At 45.7% G+C, this 20,864-nt stretch overlaps 1 protein-coding gene across 7 annotated transcripts in view; it reads left to right on the top strand.

Annotated features, from left to right (window-relative positions):
* Positions 1–2,451: 2,451 nt before the first annotated feature.
* ATL2 (atlastin GTPase 2) overlaps positions 2,452–20,864 on the top strand; it is a 41,315-nt gene continuing 22,902 nt past the window's right edge. For 2 of the 7 annotated variants that reach the window (XR_753064.4, XM_010411044.4), the window contains exon 1: positions 2,577–3,206. Coding sequence is in view for 6 of the 7 variants with exons in the window: in XM_010411044.4 (XP_010409346.2) it covers positions 3,077–3,206 (130 nt within the window). In the remaining variant the exon portion in view is untranslated. Of the gene's footprint in view, positions 2,554–2,576; positions 3,207–5,946; positions 6,041–20,864 lie in introns of those variants that run through there. The other 5 variants (XM_010411043.4, XM_019292803.3, XM_010411045.4 and 2 more) reach the window with 5 other exon arrangements.

Here is a 20,864-nt window from a genome sequence, read left to right as displayed (position 1 = left end):
ATGCAGCCTCATCCAAGGGTGTGTGCGTGACCCTGCATTGGAGGGATTTGCCTTCCAGAAAAGGACAATGAGAGCTGCAGGTCAGATTCCGCTGTGGGAATTCCGCAGAATTCTCTTAAGCACAACTCATCTCTATGCAGCTAGTCTGGACTTGCATGGAAAACAAGCATGTTTAACAAGCATGAATAAACCACCTACTTCCTCGTGAGGACCTGTAAGCCTCACCCAGCAAGCCAGTCATGTAGCTGCAAAGGGTGCAAATAAACTCTGCTGTGTAATTAGCACCCCTTGTATGCCAGGGAAATCATTCCTAACCCCGCATGCAACCAGAAGCCAGGCCTGCCTGCACGGGGCTCAATTCCAAACACCCTCCCCAGGTTTAAAGCTGTGCTGCTTCCCTCAAATCAGGATCATGTGCTGATGCTTTGCTCCATATGGGAGGAGCTGGCTTGTGATGTGAGAGATCAGTTATGCTGCAAGGACAAATATCCTCTTCTAAAAGCCACAGCCAGTGCTGATAGTGTTTGCTGGTAAATACCTGCAGCACACTAAGCTAAACCAGTCTGATTTTGTTACATTAAAGAATGAAATGTCTATGCAGCGTTTTTCCTTGTGAGACTCTGAACTGTCACTGAAGCCTCTGTGGTGGTGGAGTACTTTCCACCCCAACTTGTCCCTGGTAGCCTGATTTTTGCATGCTGCACCATGCAGACAAAGCACTGGTAGTACAGGCTGAAGCGCAGTCACTGATCATATGGGGACTTCTCCTCCCTTGAGCCCTGCTGTTTGTACCAGAAAAGCAGATACAGCTCTTGGAGGGAGCTGTGGGGCTTCAGGGGCTGGTGTGATTATCTCTGCAAGACATTTGATGTGTGTCACCATGACAGCTGGAGCAATTCTTCTTTTTCTAGGACAAGTGGTTTGGAAGATAGAGTCTGGGGGTGCGGGTGGGAAAGCTCTTTCTCTGTGGTGGCCTTGATGACCTAAAGGGCCATTTGGAAATGACACCAAGGGGATCAACACCCGAGAGGTGCTTCTCATTTTTAGAGATGCAGAGCGGGCAGTATGTGGGTAAGCAGAGCTGGCCTCCAGGTGAGACTGGAAGCAACGTTGTGGCTGTGGACAGGGGCATCTCTGCCGTGGGGCAGCCCTGGGGTTTGCAGGCATGCTGGCACTCCAAGCAGCACTGCAGCCTTCACAGGAGTCAGTATCTAACCCAGACTTTAAAAGCGGCCTCGTCTTGTGCTGTTGCATAAGAGTGAGATGGTAATCACATCGTGTTTATACAGACTGAAATGATAGGGCTCTGCTTGAGCAAATGCTTGCATTGAAAGCTTCAGCTGGCTACGGAGCTTCGTTTCTGGGAGCAGAAGAAAACCACTTAGCCATTTAATCCTTTGAAGACTTCAGTCACCCTGATAAGATGTAGACAGGGCAGGACAAGGGAGATGGGTTCCATGTGCCCCTGCAAGACTGTCGCCTCCCTAGGCAGGCTGCGTCCCACCACCCCAGAGAACCCCTGTAACACGTACCACACAGGCCAGCGTGGCTCCTGAGCCTGCCCACTGCCCTTTCCCCGGCTGTGACACAGTCCCTCGATTTAAACCCTTAATCCTGGGAAGATTGTGCAATAACTCCTTCAGGTTGAAAACGGATTATGCCCGTTTCAAAGGTATTTGGCACTCTGGCTACACCGGGAGAGCCCAATCAACCGGCCCAACTTCTCCTGCAAGTGCACCTGCAGGCAGTTCTTGCAGCTGGTGCCTAGCAACTTGCTCTGAGCTGCTCTCATGGCTAAAATTCAATGTTATTTCAGTGCTCCTCCCCAGAGAAGCAGCTCCTGGGTGAGTATCAGGGAAGAATGAGACATTTCCCACTCAGTTTGCTACAAATTAGTGGTATGGGAGGGGCTGCTTTCTCTTTCGTGAGCACTTGTCCTGCGGCCAGCTAAAAAGGCATCTCCTCTCAGCATGTGGGACAGCTTCAGGTTCAGGAGATTTAGTAAAATGGATTTTTCCTCCTCCTTCACAACTTGTTTTCTGCTCCCAAATGCCTCTGCTTTCTTGGAGTTCACTGCAGAAGAGCAACCAGGCTTGGATTCATACCGTGTCTCACCTTGGCTTTTCTTGTGTGAGCCCCAGGTTATGCAAACACTCGCAGGTAGCTACAAGCTCGGTCCTGTGCTGAGCACTCTCTAATGACGCACAGCAACTTTTAGATCACCTGTATGACAAATGAAGGCAGCCCTGAATATGAGAGAGATGCCCTTGGGAAATGTGAAGCACCAGAAAAAAATGCATATGAAGCCAAGATTACCTGTTTACAGGGCTGAGATCTTTGCCGAGGTGGTGAGGCAAACATCAACCAACCTGGGCAGGACCGAGCAGCGTGTTCCTGTATGTGGGCAGGGCACAGGAATGGGTGCTGGGAAGAGGGAGCCAACGGGAGGATCCAGCTGCAGAGTGGGCAGGGGCTCAGGGAGCAGCACATCTTCCAGGGCCAGCTGGCACTGAGCAGAGGGAGGAGCGTTCCAGCTGGAAGAGGTGGGAAGCTGTGAGTAGATGAAGTCCATGAGTAGTAGGGCTGTGGTACTGCAGCCTGGGTGTCTTCTAGAAAAAAGCAAGACAAAGTGCCTTACACGGCTTTTCCAAACTCTGGGAGGGCACGTGTTTGCCTCTGGGAGCAAGGCCGAGATCCAGACGGATTTCCCAGTGGGAATCTGTTAAGACCTCTCAGACTTGCCTTAGTGACACAGCTCCCTTGGTGGTGTCTGGTGGGAGGGCAGCTGACCACTGCCTGCCCTGGCTGTTCCCAGTGCTAGTGCTGGTTCACCACTGCAGAGCTGGCCTCTCCTTGCCTCCCCAGTCTTATTCCTTGGGAAGCCCTGGGTGGTCCTAGCAACTGCAGCCAGAGGGTTGGAGGTGCCTTATTGCTGCGGACAGGGTGGGTTTCAGAAGAGCCACCTTTATCTCACAGCTGTCTGACCTCAGCTCCTGACTGCCTGCAGCACTGCACAATCTGGAAGAAGGAGTGGGAATCACCTGGTCACTAGTTTGGACTCCACAGCCTGAACCAGATGAGGAAAGAGGTTGGTAAGCGCAGAAGCACCAACGGAGATGTCTCCAGCTTATCCCAGGACCCTCAGCCCTCCAAGGTGGGACATGGCTCTGTTCCCCAGCCCAGGAGTGGTGCTCAGCGTGCTTCAGGTAGGTGTTTGGCTTAAGGATTTGTCATCATACAGATCATCTTAAACAAATCCAACTGTATTGCACAGGTTAGCTGATGGGGATAGAGAAACACTTTATGCAGAAAGACATAAAGAACCCAAGTCTGATTCAACCTTTCCTAGTGTCCAGTGGGTGCCTCTGCCTGCATGAGTCAGGAACTGGCCAGTCCCCTGCCATGCTGTGGTGCCCGAAGACCAGGAGACATTGTGGTGGCTGTTTCCCTTCCAGCCACAGGAAGGGACAGCTCTCCAAGCTGCCTTTGGCTCATTGCATGGGTGACACTGGTGCTGTTGACTGGCCCAGAGTGGGTTTGGGACAAGCTTGGGACAGCAGACTTTTTAGAGCAGCATGGCCAAATCCAGGAGAAGATGCTGTCTGTAGTACAAAACTGTGACTTTGGTGGCTGAGGGGACTACTGGCCCAGCCTGCACTTGCGGGTCAGACGTGTCCTTCTGCTCCAGCAATCGCTTCCCACCACAGCCTGCCTGTGATTTGCACAGTTGTTCCCAAGCTACTTCCGGGCCAAATCCACAGCCAGTTTAAGCAGTTTCAATCCTAATTCCTTTCCTAGCCTGGCTCAGATGAGTATAGCTTGGATTGTGGTGGAGATGGGGACCTTTGCAACCAGGAGAAGACATGTTGATAGCAAAACCCTCAGCTCAGAAAATGTCTTCTTCCTTCCTGCAAACATAAGGGGACAGAATTAAGGCTGAGCTTTCTGACCTCCAAGTTCTCGACTTCTGCTCTCACGTTACAGCAGCAGCAAATCCTGTTGCATGAAGCAGAAATCTATCTGTCTGAACACGCACTATTTACTCTTCTCTGCATAAACTGTTCCAGACTTGACCAGGAACAAAGCAGAATTAGGAAACTTCTTTAATATTGTGGCGTTTTTCCCCCTGTTTTTTTTAGATTTCATATTGAGCTACTGAATCTTAAATTTGCCAGCTAACAGTGTTTCTAGCTTTCAATGTGTTTTACTTCAAGCTATTTCCCTTTGCCTGATTGCCTGAAATATCTCTGAAATACCACTGCATACAGAGTGTGCTCTGCCTTCTTTCTGATGGAAAGAAAATTTTCCTTGGCTTGGTATGAGGTTAGAAGGACAAGCAATGGCCCACTCATTTTCACCAAATAAGTAGAGGATATTAAAACTGCAAAAGGCCAATGGCAACATTTTTAGGTTTTTTTCTAGCATTTGTATGAACGCTTTTGTACTAAGGGGTTGAATCCTGCTTCCATTTATGCTGATGTAAATCTAGAATAATAAAGTTCTTTTACAGAACTGCATATTTTATTAATCCAAGTGTCATAACTAGAATTGAATATATGATAGTAGTTTGATTGTTGTATCCTTCTGCAGTTCTCGCTGTGATTACGGCATCTTTTAGATATTTTAATCTCTTTTTCATGTGTTGTAGACGTTAAACTTTCTGACACAAGGGCTGTCAGTGTAAGCACAGCAGGAGGTATCATGAGCCCCTATGTTAGGAAACCCCTTGGGCGCTACTTCAATAGGAAAGGGTGGAAAGCAATGTTTGGAAAGCAGTTTTAGGTGCTTCCATGATAGTTAGTTGGTTTTGACTTTGAAAATCTCTTCTAAGCTTTCCCTCCACCTCTGTTTTGGGAGAACCAAACTCTGTTTGCTTTTAAGATTGCTGTCACTCACAAGCTGCCTCTCCAGGACCAAATAAGTTAGCACAGCTAAAGACTGAAAAAAATGGTTTCTACAGAGAGCATTGCCACAGTGAGGTGGGGTTTTGCAAACCTGTTGCTCACTTCACATGACGATTTATTGGACATTGTGTTCTTCTAACAAGTGACAAGGTCATACTGACCAATTTGCTTGTGGAGGTTTACACAACCTTTAGCCATAGGAGACCTCACAGACTTAAAAACTCCGTGCAGTAAGGGCAGCTCACTTTCACAGCTGGCCTTTTAAAAGCATGAAGCAAGGTCAGTTCGGGTTGAGAGGAACAAGACTCCTGCAAACCCCAGAACCTGCAGGAATGTTTGGTTCCTTGGAAACTTGTATGGCTTGTTCTCATTGAGAGCTGTCCTCCTGCGTGTTTCCAGCCCGAGTGCAGCAGCACTGCTACAGTGAGGAGTGCGGAGCTGGGGTTACGGCTGGAAATGCAGAGCGGTCCGGTCGCTCTCCTGGCTGCCCCCAGGGCCCAGCAGAGGTGGAAATGGGACGCGAGGGCCCAGCAGGATGAGGGTGGAGGTGGCCAGCAGCACACGGGTGACGGTCCGGCTGTGCACTCCACATCAGCGAGCTGCGCCGGCTGCTGCGGCCGAGGGCGTGAGGGATCCCGGAGGGATGCGCAGCCTGAGGAGGTGTTTTGTGTAGCTTGGGGGCTCCTCACCCTGTGCCCCGCTGGAGCCGCTCTGCTCCATCTCAGCGTGACGCGGGGTGCGGGGCCGTGAGGGAGGCACCTACCCACAGCTCAGCCCGGGGGCCGGGCTGAGCCGGGCAGCTGTGTGTGTGTGTGTGTGTGTGTGTGTGTGTGTGTGTGTGTGTGTGTGTGTTTGTTTGTCTGTGTGTGTACGCGTCTCTGTGTGTGTCTCTCTCTCCCAGCCCCGCGTTGCCCTCACGCCTCCCGGCCCCTCAGCGCTCCCCCCTCCCGCTGGTGCCCTCGGGGGCTCCGGCCCCGCCCCTCGCGAGGCCCCGCCCCGCGCGCCGCCGGCGGGCGATAAAGGTCTCGCGGCGGAGCTCTGACGTCACGGGGAGTTAATTTTAAACCCGGACAAGATGGCGGCGAGGGACGCGGCGCGGCGCGCGGGCCCGGCCCGCCACCGGCCCGCCCCGGCAGGTAACGCGGCCCAGGGGCGGCGGCGGCGGTACCGGGGGCGGCGGCGGGGCTGAGCCCGCGGGGTCGGCCCGGAGCGCAGGGCTGGGTGGCCCAGCGACGCCGGGCGGCGCCGGGGGAAAGGCCCCCGTGTCTCCCCCCTCCTCAAAATGGCGTGGGCGACCGCCCGCCCCCGAGCGGCGTCGGGGAAACCGCGGCGACGGCCCCTGCGCCTGGCCCGCGGTCGCTCCCCGGCGGGGTGACCCCGCTTTCCCCGCGCTGCGGCCGGGGCCTCCCCCGCTGCAGTCGGCGGCCCGTGCCGGAGCAGGGGCGGCCCGGGGGCCACTGTCGGTGACCTTATTCCCCGCTGCGGTGCGGCCGGGCCTCACCGTGTGTGCCTCACCCCCGTGAGGAGCGGGGGGCACTAGCGTTGCACAGTGCCGGGACCGGAGCCAGATAGCCCGGAGGGCGCCGACTTTCCCGGGGCCGAGTTGGCTGGCGGAGGGGGCAGCCCCGGGCAGCTCGGGGAAGGAGGGGACTGAGCTGTGTCGGCCCGTCCCCCACATGGAGCTGGTGCGTTCCGCTGTCAGCGCTGCTCTTGCCTGTAATCTGTCCCCTGGTGGGGATGGGACATGGCTTTGGCTGGGTGTTCAGCCTCGGGTGTGCTGGAGTCTGCGCAGTGTGTTTTTTAAAGTGTGGGTATTCCTCAAGAACGGCTTAAAAGCTGGGTGCTCGTAGCAGTGTCTCTGCCGTACGCTTGGCGAGGGGGCACCTGGGACTTGTGAGGGTTGTACTGACTCGAGCTCTGAGTTGGATCATGTGAGGTTTTTAGCACTGCACTGGAACACTGAACTGTTTGGACATCTTTGTTGTGTAACTCTCACTTAATTTGGAAGCAGAACGATTGGACTGGGCACAATTAAATAAAACCTATCAGATGCTGTGTGCCACGATTGGTTTCAATTGCTTGATTTGCAAGCCAGCTAGAGATAGGGAAATCTAGCTGCACTATAAACTGGGAGATATGGAGTGACAACTCACCTGGCTTGATTTACAGGGAGGAGAAGGCAGTGCTTCTGAGCATCAGGAAAAGTTTGAATGTGTTTGCCAGCACTGCAGTTTGAATAATTTAAAAGAGCCCAGAGATTGAAACTGAGGCTATGATACTGCTTTACTGCTCAAGGACTGATTTCTCTCCCTCCCAGTGCTGCTCAGTTTTCTTTGATTTCAGTTTTCTGTGGTTTTTGCCACCGTGTCGTTTAGTAATCTCAAAGCATTAGATTAGTGCATCGTTTTCTCAAGGTCATAAAAGTGCCAGCACACCTGTAATAAGTGGCCTGTAATTAGCTGTGTCATCATTAGCAGTGGAAACATGCACATGTCACTCTTGGTTGCTTATGAACTTTAGTCACGGAACAACTTAGGTGATCGGGTCTGCATGTACAGCTATGGATGATCTGTGCAGAAGGGCTTTCTGTACAGTGAAATAAAGCAGAGTGATAGGTTGGAGTAGTTACAAGAGCAGCAGTGTAACAGGAGAGACCTGTAACTCCTCCTGTACCATTACTGAGTGTTGCTTAACAGCTGTTACGTTCTAGCTTACCCTAAAATCAATAATTGTGTTACAGCACCTGCTCAAATAATAGCAATAGCTCTTTGTTTTTTTGGTTGGAATTATTTTGGAAGCAGTGAGTGGAGTTGAGGAAGGCTGTATTCTTTCCTTTTCACGTTCACTTGCCTGGAACTTAAAAACATTTCTGAAATAGTTCTAGCACAGAACACTTTAACTTGAATTGTTGTAAAAGCATTGTTTTAAACATGACAGTCTGTCCTTGTTTAGGAGGCCAGGCAGCTCTTGTTCATGTTGGATGGACAGGAATGCTTGAGCCATGTCTTGCAAGAGTCCTGATACTTCTTAGGCACCTTGTGTCAACTGCAGTCCCTGTGGTTTGCTTAAATATCAGTGATTAATATTTGCTTACTGACTGTACTAATAAAGTAGCACTGACTGGAGTGAGGTACTATGATAGATGAGGGATTGTTTTCTCTTCCTGCCCTAATAATAACAGGGACACTACCTCATGCTGGCCAGCCTGGGTAGGAGCAGGTCTGTCAGGGGGAGAAGGGCTGGGGATTTTCCTCCAGTGTAATAGAAGAGCACTTATCTCCTGGTGGCAGTGTCACACCCGCCCCAACTTTGAGTTTACCTGGCTTCCAAACCAGATGTCATAAGCAGATGGAAATGCAGGTATCAATTCCATGTCCTTGTTGGGTTGGTAGTGAACCACCAGCACCAGCATGATCGCAGGCTTCACTTCAGCACTGTAATAAACGCAGTTTTAACTTTGTGCCTGTTGTTAGTAGATCGTTGTGCGTCTTATCACAGCCCATGGAAGTTTCAAGGGCATTCGTAAGGAAAACTACCAATATTCACTCAAATGTCACCTTGCATAAGTCAGGTTTGAAGTTGCTTCTGTTCTTACATTGTGGTTATGAACAGACCCCGTCCCTGGGATGATTTTTGATATTCATGGCAGTCTTTGAATGGGATGTTTTAAACTTTAAAATCAGGTGGAGTTGTTGCCTTGTTTTTTAATTTACTTAATTTCTTTTTCTACTGTTGCTGCATGCTGTGCCTACAATGTGATCTGCAAGCTTCCTGAGTGCATTTTTTCAACTTTTTGCTAAGGGCTGCATTTACTTCTTAAACTTACTATACCAGTTGTTAGTATTTTAGGTTTTGTCTTTAACCTCAACTATCTAAGGTGAACAAGGCATAAAAAATATTTTCCAAGTTTCTGCATAGGCAGATATGCTGTATTTGCCATTGGTCAACAACTGAAAAAATTCAGAAATACTTACATATGGTGGTTCTTTAGACTTTACTCTTGCTGAAGCATGACTGGGTTTCTTTTTTAAAAACATTTTCAGCAACCTGAACTTCCTGAGATGTCCTGGAGGAAAGATAGAAGTAGCTTTCCTTGTTTTTGGAAGGTTGTTCTTGATATGATACAAAGAATTATTATCTCATCCTGTAGCTGATTTTAAGGTCACGGTGCTGTGTAGGGAGTTGATTTACGTGAATACACTTCTGAGGTTGGGATTTGTGTCTGAAAAACCAGAACAAGCAAATGAGCAAGTTTGAGATATATGTGAAAAGACTGCTCAGATTGATGTCTGCTGTTTCAGTTAGCTGCAAAGAAATGACTGATAAGAAATAAGTGATGTCCTTTAGGATAAGGATTATAATCAAGGCATTTTTAGGAGCAAATTAATGCATAATAGGAACTTGTGTTCTGCGAGCATTGGTAACTAACTTGCCTGACCTTTAGCTTCTGTTTATTTCTGAAATAATGTATTCTGTGTAGTGTTCATTTCCAGAGAAGTAAGATTTCATGTGTTTGTCAAGCTTTTTTGAAATGCTTTGACTATAAAAGTTGTAAGAACTTTTAAAGTTCCTTCCTTCAACTCCCCAAGCTGGAGGAAGGCATTTAAACTTGAAATTTGAACCACTGCCCGCTTAATCCTGGAGGTAAATCTGAGGAGTTTAGGTATTTGTCTTTTCCCCCACACTGCTATTTCTGATTTGGCTGACTGTATCTCCTGGGACTTGAAGGTAATGCTCATTGTTTTCTGTAGGTGTAGAGATGAGTTACTGGGAGATGTTCTCGGGTGTAAGTTAATGCTACCTGTTGGTGTTTAACTGGAGCTCTTGCTCTGCAGCAAAGCAAGGAGCTCACTGTCCCCCTTTGTGTTTGGGAGGGAGCCCACATCCCTGTTTTAGTGCCAGAATTGTCTCCACAGAATGTGTAAGCATGTGAACAACCTCGTAAAGTTATCTATTCAGTTTGGAATCTGTCACTGAGAATTCCGGCTGCTCCACAGGGTTGTCACTCCCTGAAGTAACAAGACTGGTTTATATCTCATTTTAGTGTGAGAATAGTAGATTTTTGTGCTAAGTGTGATCTTTGAAGCTAAATAAGTATCTCCTCTCATTAACTAAACAGGAAAAAAAAAAAAAGCTACGCTAATTTTATTATGCTTAGTAGCTGGCTTCTCTTTAAGGTTGGAAGAACTTAAAGTAGAATGTTTGCCACCAAAGATGGCGCTACTGAGCATCCAAGGCAATCCAGAAGTTACCTGAGTAAATGCAGGTAAGCTGGATATTAGAATTCCTGTTTGATGCCCATTTGATGAACTTACAAGCAGGACTAATAGGATATCAAGTATAAGGTGAAAGAGAAGTCCACTTGGGTCTTTGCAGAAATGATTTATGAAAGACCAGCTTCTTTTAAAAGAATGGCCCTGCTCTTATTTATCATGGAGGAATAGGTAGGAGATCTGGCAAAACTCTAAGACTGCATAAAGTGTCTTTTGGGGAAGGATTTTCTGTTCACAGCTTGGTTACTTGGCCTCCATTTACACCCTGTATGAGAGATATTCTGGTATGCTTTACTGGGAGGGGAGATGTCTCATGTAGTTATTTTTTTCTTGTCCTATATGTATTTTCAGCTTTGTTTTCAGTGCAGATGATGAGCAAATGGTGGTTGCATTTTCAGCCCTGTATATTGTTGATTTTTGTGTGGCAAGGTGGGGTTTGCTACTGCAGGTCATGGTCAGTTTCTCCTAAAGGAGTGGAATAGAAGCCGAAATGCTGAAGACTTGAACTGATAAGCTGTTGTACAGATTGTAGATGTAGAATGCAATTTCCAGTGAATTGATATTTGAGAGTAGAACTTAATTTACTCTTACGCAGTTGTTGCTCCAGTGCCATCAGAATCAGGTTCCAGTCTGTAGTTAGTGTCAAATTATAATGCATTTATTTTCCCACCATCACCTCAGAGATAAGCATGTTGAATTTACAAGTTCTTAGTGGTCTCAGTAAAATATTTGGAATGTCTTTTTGAGCAGTATGTTGGATAATGGTTCCAGGATAGCAAGGTGGAGTTTTTTTACTTGGATTGAAAATTACAGAAACTTGTTGGAGAACATGTGTCAACTGCTTTTACTGACGTGTTAGGACTGCTTTCCCTATGTTGTGTATACTTGGAAAAGTTGTTCTCACCTCTTATCTCCTCTAGCAGGGTGGTACTGCTGAGTGGAAGAATAAGTGCAGTTATTTTAGCTGTCTCTTTAAACACAGCCCTGTGATACTACTGCCTGCAAACTTGCTGTCTTGTTCCCCTCCCCTCCCCTCCTCGACCTCTTCTGCATGAAAGAAAGGATCTTCTGGCTTTTACCTGTAGGTGTTCGTTTACCTTGGTCTGTGTGGTGTGATGTACTTGGGGAACTGTAAACTTTTGTGAAATAAAAAATTCAGTCTGTCTGTCAACCCATTGCCTAATAGGGAAATCATCACAGCCGTGATTTCAGGGGAGGAACAGTCACTTGAAGTATGTGAACTCCTAGGCATGGAGACGGAAGCTTGGCCTCCTTTAATGTATTGCTTAGACATAAAATAATAGTGAAAATGACTGCTGTAGAAAATGAGGTTAAGGTTCTTGATATAATCATTTTTCTTGAAGCAAGAAGCCATCTTGCTTTTAAGAGAATTAAGTTTCTTAAATACTTTGTAATCCTGAGCTAAGGAACTGTTTTTGTCAAGATTTTAAACATTGCCTTGAAGCTGCCCTCAAATCAGTTAACACTTGTCTTTCAGGGAGCAAAGTCTTAAGCTTGTCATTAGGATAGGAAGGAAATGCAGTTCAGATTTCTTAAAAGGAAATCATACTGCTGGTATGTCAGACTTGTTAGCAAATAAATTGCTTGGAAAAGCGCAGTAAGTAATGATTTTGAGGGTTAGGACACAGAACTGGAGTATTTTCTAAAGCTAATAGTACTATAGAAAGGAACAGCTACTGAAGACCTACGTGTTACATGCTGAGATTTTTATTTTGAAACCTTTCAAAATAAAATACTGCTGGTACAAACATTAAGAAATGCAGCTTTTGCTTTTAAACTTTTAAAATTAATTTAATAAATTAATAAAATTAATTTTTTTAAATAGAAAGATGAACATGCTATCTACTGTGAACGTTTGGATAGCAAATGTGATTAAATGCTTGTAGAACCTTCAGATGCTATGAGAAATCCTGCTTGTTTGAGAAGACCCTTGAAATGCAATTTGGTGCTTTTGAAGAGGTTGGAAGTTGGCTTGTGAAAGACTGGATATTATTCTTAAGAGTCTTGTTCTAAGTACTTCGAGTTGCAGACATATCACTGTGTCATTAATCAAATATCAAACTGAGCTGTTCTTTAGTCTAATCTCTTGTTGACTTATTTCTGTGGCACATTAGGACTAGATTAAGCTTTTGTGAGCTTTGAAGAGGATCACACTGCTATCTTTCTCTGTTTCAGTTAATCTTCTAATCCTAGACTTCTCTCCCCAGTGTTTACTCTCTATACTGTAAGGAAAGATTTCATGGATCCACCAAATGAGGACATTAAATATGATCTACAGAGACTACACTGTTGGTTGGAGGGGAGTGCTAAAACAAACAGAGTTTGTAGAGTTGTCTTTCCCTCTTCCTTCTCCACCCAAGTGAAAGATGTGTATTAAAACATTGTGGTCTCAACATACGGTAGTCCTGCAGAAAAGCATTTCGATTATCCAGGTGTATATAGATGAGTTTGAGAACTTGATGTAAAGAGAAGTAGTAAGCAGCCCCCCCCTGTGTTTGTTCGTCAGGATGATAAGTGTGGCTTGCCTTAAATCTGGGGTTGCTGACTTCTTTCCTTTCAATTCTATACCTCTAGGCTTGACTGGCCAGCAGCCATCAAGGTACACATGACAATGGCATTTCCTGTCGCAAGAAAATGTGTTTAAAAATCAAAAATGCTCTGGTTGTTGAGACTTGTTTTGTAGCAGTGGCTGATCTTTCTGTGGTAAGAAGACTCTTGAATGATGTTAAAAGTCCTTAGGTAAGTGGGTAAGTCTTGAGCCCTTTGAGCATAGGAAGGTGCTTGTATGGAACTGAGCCACTGAAGTGTGTGTTATAATGTCCTTGGGACAACTTAAGTAGTGTTTTTGAAATCAATGTGTTTCTAGCCTCCTCTGTAGTAGGCACAGCTCTTAGCAGGTGCAGTGTATTCAGTAGGTGTGTTCAAGGGAATACTCCTCTAGTGCAGGAAGGACTGTGCCAAGCTCGAGGTCTTCCCACCAGTTGCACATCCTGGCCTGCAAAATACTGACAGACTGAAAGCTTTGGTAACCTCCATTTGTAAGGGAAGGAAACCTTGTTCTTAAGTGAAGGTTAACAAATGTGTTGGCTATCCCAGCTAAAATCTGGACTTTCAGATAGAGACAAATCTTTGGCAACACACAGTCAGATCCCGTTACAGCCCAGTTGTCTACTCATCTTTGCAGTGTTATCACATATCACTAAGTCAGTTCCTACATGAATGTGCTTCTTAACTGTACTTGTGAGTTTTGGGATTCTGAAGAAATTTTCCAGCTGAACTAGGTTGTAGTCACAGAGCTGAACTTTTCTTTTGGCACCAGTGCCCAGTGAAGTAGTTTGTGCCTCCCCCTCAGTGGTGCTGGTGCAGCTGTTTCAGAGGCTGTAGAGTGCACAGAACATCACTTGGTGTTCAAGATAAGTTGGTGCTGGACCTGGGACAGCAGTGCCAGCACAGAGAGCAGCAGCCCTGGACTGTTGAACAGTACAGCTGAACTGTGCCCTGCAGAGGAGACTGCGTAGCTCTGCTGTTTGTTTGTCTTCAGTTCTAGTGCTTGTTGGATTCCTATTGGAGGTGATACAGTTTGTGGGAAACTGCTTGTATTGGATTGCTTTTTCTGCTGGTTTGGCTTCTTTAGCTGACTCTAAGCAGCATTGGATACATGGCAAAATTAGCAGGAAAGGCAGTGTGGTGCTGCATGGTGCTGGAAATGGGAAAGAGTGGGAGAGCCCCTGTGAGGGGGTGGTTAAGACTCAGCTGTGCTATTGAAACAGGCTTGAAGAGGCAACGGGGAGAGAGGAGGAGGCAGTTACTGGCACTGTCCTGTTGGCAGAGTTAATGTACTTTGAGCTGTTGCCTTAACAAGGGATTTGTGTGTAGCAGCAGCACTGATGCCTGGCAGAGACTCAGGAGTTGTGGCAGTAGGTGTGGGGCTTTGAAGTGTATGGACTTGGGTACTGTATCAATTATTATGGGTTAATTGCAGGAAAGGGATATGGCAGCCCAGGCCTGTTTCTCTGTGTGCTTAGCAGCAGGGACCCTGATAAAAACTATTTTTGTTGTAGCTATGTGAGAAAAATCTCTTCCTCCAGTGGAGATAAAGTGAACACATGCGAAATGTGATTTGTTTGGGTTTTTTTTGTTTCAATTCTCTTTGATTGTGCCTTGTGTGCAACTTTTTTCCTGTTTTGATTCACATTTTTGATCTGGGTGTTAATTGTGTTGGCACATGGTGTGTTTCCCATGTTACACTTCCCTTTCATCTCGTGGGTGTCAGTGACCCCACCAGGTTAAGAACAATTAAGAAGGGAGAAGGAGAAGAAACTGACATACTCCCTGGAGTTGTCTGCAGGTAGTTACTGTATCAGTTTTGCAAACTGTGTGATCTAGAGAAGACAGTTTTTTTAAAGAGACCTACACTCTCTCTCTACTATCCTTTATTCTTTGAAATGAAATGTAGAATTCTGGAGTTCACTGCTGGAAGGCTTTCTTAGCTGCAGGAACTGAAAGAGAGATGGGAAGCTGAGTGTGAACTGAGCTTGGGCTAAAAGATCACTTTTGGTTGGAAGCTTCATCTAGTTGTTAAGGTTGGAAAAGACCTCTAATATCAGAGTCCAACTGTTAGCCTGGTGCTGCCATGTTCACCACTAACAGCATGTCCCCAAGTGTCACATCCACTTGTTTTTTGAACGCTTCCAGGTATGCTGATTCCACCCCTTCCTGGGTCAGCCTGTTCCAATGCCTGACCACCCTTTCCATGAAGAAATGTTTCCTAATATCCAACCTAAACCTTCCCTGGCACCATTTGAGGCCATTTCTCATCTTGTCACTTGTTACCTGGGAGAAGAGACCACCCCCACCTCACTACAGCCTCCTTTCAGGGAGTTAGAGAGAATGCTAAGGTCACCCCGAGGCTCCTTTTCTCCAGGCTAAACTCCCGCAGCACCCTCAGCTGCTCCTCAGAAGAGATGTGCTGCAGGCCCTTCACCAGCACCTCAGTGTCTTTCTTTCAGTGGGGGGCTCAAAGCTGAACCCAGTACTTGAAGTGTGGCCTCACCAGTGCTACGTACAGGAGGTTGGTCACCACCCTCATCCTACGGGCCACACTATTGCTGGCATTCAGCTTGCTAGAAGCAAAAAAGAAAAGTTAAAGCATCTTTGGTTTACTGTGTTTCCTTAAACATCTTGGTGTTCCTGACTGGCAGCTTGTTTATCCTGGAAATGAGTATGAAACCCGACCCTTTGGCACACCTTCCTGTATAGCCAAAGGGAGCGCTCGCTTTGCTTTCTGCTGAGCTCCTCTGTGGCCATGGTGCAGATGCATCTCTGTAACTAAACCACTTCTGACTGGCAATCTAAAGACCAAACATGGGGTAATTGCAGTTGGCATCTCTCACTTTATTCTTTTTTCCCTATTCTCGCTCAAAATACCAATTTAGGTTAGCTGCTCACTGTTTAAATTACTGGCTGCTGACATGAGGGTACATACAAAGTACATAAAACGTAGTTCTGGCCTAAACCAATTAGAAAATACTGATTTCTTGAGTGAGCAACAGCCTTAAATAAAATCGCTCTGAAATACAAACAGAAGTCTGCCTGGTTTAAATGCGCGTGGCCTGCAAGGATCCAGTTAGCTTTCAGTGTTCATGAGGAGCTGTCACTTGCCATTTCCAGAGTTCATGGTGAACTGGGGCATTGTCAGATCTGGAGTGCTCTCGTTCCCATCCTCAGGAACCTGTGTGATGGGTAAGAAAGGAAAGAAAAGGTGAGCAAGAGGCCTTTTAGTGCTTTCATCTGCTCTTAGTGTTTTAATACAGCTTTCTTTGGGGGGGCTGGAAAAGTGCTGGTGAATCTTACTGTGGATAGAGATCCTGTTAGGTCCTTCAGTGAGTGTGCTATTAATAGCTGTGATTTTTGGGCAGAGGGGAAGAAAGAGGAGAAGCACGCTTTGCCACTATCCCTACCCTGCACGATTTTTCTTGTAGCTATGGAGAAACATCTTTCTTACCAAGTTCATAATGTGCTTTCTAAAAAGCAGTCCTTTTATATAATTTTTTTTTTTACTTACTGAGTTTGTACTGCTTCTGTCCTAGTCTCTGCTTATTTGCATTCTCTTACTTGTATTTGTTGAGAAGAGCTGAATTTGAGGGTTGACTTTTTTTGCTACATGTTTTCATTATATGAAGTTTCCCTCTCGTTTTTTGGTCCCCATAAATGGGGAACACCAAATGCCAGCTTATCAGTATTTTGTGTAGGGGAGAGCTGTCTGCTCCTGCGTGCATGCAGACCTTCAGCAGAGAAGCAATTTAAGGCACTTAGGAGTAGTGCTTCTGAGTTATCTAGGTCATCAGAATATCTTCTTTTTCCCCTTGCCTGGCAGAATTGTAGTTTCAGGTGCTTCTTGCTTCAGCTCACAGTTTATGTAACAGTTCTAGATGTGTGCCTGTAACATCCCATTACCCTGAAGAAACAGAGAGAGTTAAATGTGTCTTCCCCCTGTACCCTGCCCCTACTCCTCTGTCCAAACAAATCTTTGGAACTTAGCTCATCAGTCCTATTTATAGCTGAAATATTCGAAATATTTAATTATTTCTGGCCTTAAAATGAGCTACTTGGCACTATTTACTAGTCAGCAACAAGAAAGCAGCGATGCATTAAGGTCTGTGGCAGCCCCATGGCTTTCATGTGAGTTTATTGCATGGAGCAGGACTACTGGAAAAAGGGGAGGACAATTTTGTGGCTTAAATCTAGTGATTTTTTTTTTTTTTTTCAGTAGATGTGTCCAAATAAGGTTTGAAGGTTAACATATTTTCTTTCTGTGCTCTGGAACTCACTTCACACATGCCTACACTTTCCTTCGTTCACTACACCAAAACAAGAAGCGTTTAGTTTGTCTCCTTTCTCTCGAAGGAAAATTTCCTACGTGAAGCACTGAGAGAATGCCTTACATTTAAATGCAGTGCAGCAAGTTTCCTCATGATAAATTATTTTAAGCTTTTGATTCAAGCCGTGAACTCCCTCAGGGTGTGGAGGTTGAACAAAATTTCAAGCAAGATGGCTTGATCTTAGTGTAGCTCGCTTCAGTTTGCTTTTCACCGTTCAGGTGATGGTGGGGGGAGCCTGTCAAGCATCTGCATTGTAATGTGAGCAGGGGATTTGAGCTGCTATTGTATGGAGGCAAGTGTGTGGTGCTGTAGAGCACCAGAAAAAAGAGTTCAGGGATGGTGAAAGCTGAAGTATCTAGGGGTACTGGAAGTCTCAATTTGAAGCTGACTTCTAGCAAGGTGCAAACAAGATATTAAGACTACCAGCTAGAAGATGTACAGCTTTATACTCTTCAAACTCCTTGTGATAGAGCAAATGGAAGTACTGATGAGGGACAGCTACACTAATGAAAGTGACTTCAAACTAAAAAGCAAATGGGATTTAAGTTTATTTTAATGTTGTTCTGCATTTGTGGGCAGTTGTTTGTGTTCAACTCACTGTCCATAGAAGCAGTTACTAATTGTGATTCAGTGCTTGTTGATCAAAAGTCTGTACTGTTTCTAAAACCAGCTGAATTTGATAATTAGTATTTGCCTTTTCTTTTTCTTGAAAGAATGTGGATAATATGTTTAAAGATCTCAAGCTGTATTTAGGTTGAAACTTAAAGGCAAGTGTGTTAGTACTTTCAATTAATGTGCTTAAAGGGAAGAACTTGCATTTAAAGCAGGCTGTCTTATTTTCATGGCATGCAGGTGTCTGAGTGTTTTCACTCCTGTGTTCTTACACTGCAGGACAAGTAGGTCATCAGCTGCTGGCTGTGTACTTAGGGGAACCAGGCTTTTCATTCTACCTCATGTTTTAAGAAATAGCTTATTTAGTTGGGTCTGTTCAGTTGAAATACTGTCTGCATACACAGGAAGCTACTGTTCTCAAAATCTGGCTTAGTATTTCAACAAATGGTGCTTGTTCTGGATACTTAACTGGTGAGAATAAATAGCAGACCTGCTGTAGTTGTTACTGAGTGGAGTGAGGAGTTTATAGGGAAAGTGAGTGGTAGTATCTTCTCTTGGCTATATTTGCTCCCATTCAAATCTGTCTGCTTCTGTGTCTTGCTGTACAACGTTGCTTCTCTTGTGTCTCCCAGCCTGTTTGACCTGGGTTAGGAAGGGATTGTGTCAGTCAGAACCATGCATTACCCAACAGGTTCGAATGGAATAATTCAGGTTGGAAGAAGCCAAAATGACGTAGGGAGTGATTGGTGAACAGCCACAGTAATAGATTTGAATGGATGGCAGACTTCAGGGACAAGTCCAGCTGATGATCTTTTTGCATCATCTCCCGACAGAGCAGCAGACCTGACCTTAGTCTGGAGTCTGTTATTTCAGTACTACAGAAACTTCAAAGGTCAGATGAACAACTCGAAAAAAGAAAAATACAGCTGTGACCTTCTGGGCAGCACTGTGCTACAAGTTCTAGTGCCATATGGCTTGACAGATGAGAATTCTTCTGTATGTACTAAAAGCCTGAGGTTCAGATCTTCTGTGCACATGGGAATTTCCAACTGCATAGTGATCAACCCCATGAGTGAGTTGGATGAATCTACCAGCCTGTCTGTAATACTGTGGCAGGAGGCAGCATTGCCTCTCTGCTCTGTATGCAGAACATGGAACATTGTGCTAAAACAACCACCCCCTGTGTGAATGTATTGGGATGGATGTGCTGGGTTGGTAACTCCATTACAGGGGTGGAACTGGGCTTAGCAAAGTGTTTAAAATGCCCTCTAAAAACCAAACAAAACCCTCAAACCAACAAAAGTCTGTTGTTTTGGTTGCCTCTGTAGCAGTACCAAAATGTACTGTCATGGAGACCTGTATAGCGGTGCTGCCGTGAGCTTTGCAAGTCCAAGGTACTGTCTAGTTGGCTAGGAAGACTTAAGTGTAGAAGTGGTCATTCTGTGAATGCCACCTCTTCTAAAGTTAGTACTCATCTCTTATATTTGACTTGCTGGGACTGGACTATTGCAAGAACCTAGAGCAGTCTGTGGGCTTTAGAACAAATCAGCTTAAATTCTGAGTTTTAAGTAGTACACTGTGACCGTGCTGGGGCAGGCGAGGAGTGGGGGGCAGCCAAGGGACAGGGCTTTGAGTTCTGAATTGCATAAACTTCTGGCCTGATTTGACCTGACAGTGCTGTCAGCATGTTTACTTTATGAACTATTTTGAGAATTTTTGCAGTGCTTTTGCAGAAAACTGGACTGTGAAAGGGGGTGCTTCTTGTTCTGACCTTTGTTTCCAGAGGCTGCACTGAAAGTAATTCTTGGAAGTGGAATGTGATCTTTCTGCCCATGATACTGAAGCCTTCTAGAAAGACTTCTTAAGTACTCCAGTGCTGCCTGAGACAGTGACTAGCCAGAGTGACAGGGTGAGCAGCCAGAAGGCAGGGTAAAGGATCAAAAAAGGGTGTGACATCTGCCTAGGACACCTGACAGGGTGGCATATGCTGATTATGCTGCTGGGATGAGCTGTAGCACTTGTTCTATAGTTCACATGCTTGGCTTGTGCAATGTCTGTCCTGGTAACTGCTAACTAGTTCAAAATCTGGAAAGGAGGGGTGTTCTCTGCCCGTTGAGCATGAAGTTATCAAACCAGCTCTTCTGGATGGATCAAGTTGCTTTCACAGTTGTCAGCACTGTAGTTCTCCACCCTCTAAAGTGCTTGATTGAAGGCCATGATGGTCTTTTCTGTAGGTAGGTTGGGAACTTTCAGATACATTAGGCTGCCTGGTCAAAAAAAAAAAAAAAGCCAACAAACCAACTTGACCCAAACCAAGCAAACAAACCCAACTTGATGCTCTGTACTTGACTTTCCAATTTCTGCTGATAAGTGAAATCTAATAGGAGTTGAGTAGGGTCTGGGATGAATCTTCTCTCCTGTTCCCTCTGAGCTAATGAGCTTCAGTGGTGCAGAATGCTGTTAACAAGATGTGAGCTTTTAATGGGCATGTTGTGTGTAAGCTCTTGATAGTACTATCTCCTTGTGATAGGGAGAATCTACTTGTTTATGAATAACTAATGATAAAGGACCATTCCACTTGTTTGTTTGGAAATGTCCTTGGCCTGAAGAGGCTTTGGGTGGCTGTGCTCTGCACTGGCAAAAGGTTGCTGCTACAGCTTGAGGTCTTTGAGCTCTGACAAGTTTTAATGACTTCCAGGTAGGACAGGATGGTTAATGTCAGGCTCCAAGTGAATGAAGAGAGTTGCAGGTGTGGCTTCCAAACCATTTTTCAGTCTGCCCTTGTTTAGAAACCTAACCCCTTACTGCAGCTGAAGTGAAGTGTGCATTTAAATAAAAGAATATGAGGCTGTTCGAAGTAACCACGTTACACTTGTTACTACGGACATACCTTGAAAGGGTGGCTTTGAAACATTGTGTGAATGTGTTTGCTAAAACACAGGTGCCTCTTCTTGGGACTATCTGACTTTAATGCTTTTATCAATAGAATTATTCCCTTTATGTTTCTAGGCTGTGATGCTGCAGGCTTTTTTCTGACTGTCAGAATCTTCATCCCTTCGTACCTGGGTTATCCTCCCAAATTTTCTGACCTACGAAGGATCCTTTCTATATGGGGCAAAGCCTGTTTAGAAACTGTTTCAAAAAAGAGGGCTTGTGTAGTATCTGGGAATACA

The sequence above is a fragment of the Corvus cornix genome, chromosome 3, assembly GCF_000738735.6.
Source record: "Corvus cornix cornix isolate S_Up_H32 chromosome 3, ASM73873v5, whole genome shotgun sequence".
NCBI lineage: Eukaryota > Metazoa > Chordata > Aves > Passeriformes > Corvidae > Corvus > Corvus cornix.
Note: the sequence above shows the minus strand (reverse complement) of the source record. Positions and strands in the feature narration are given on the sequence as shown.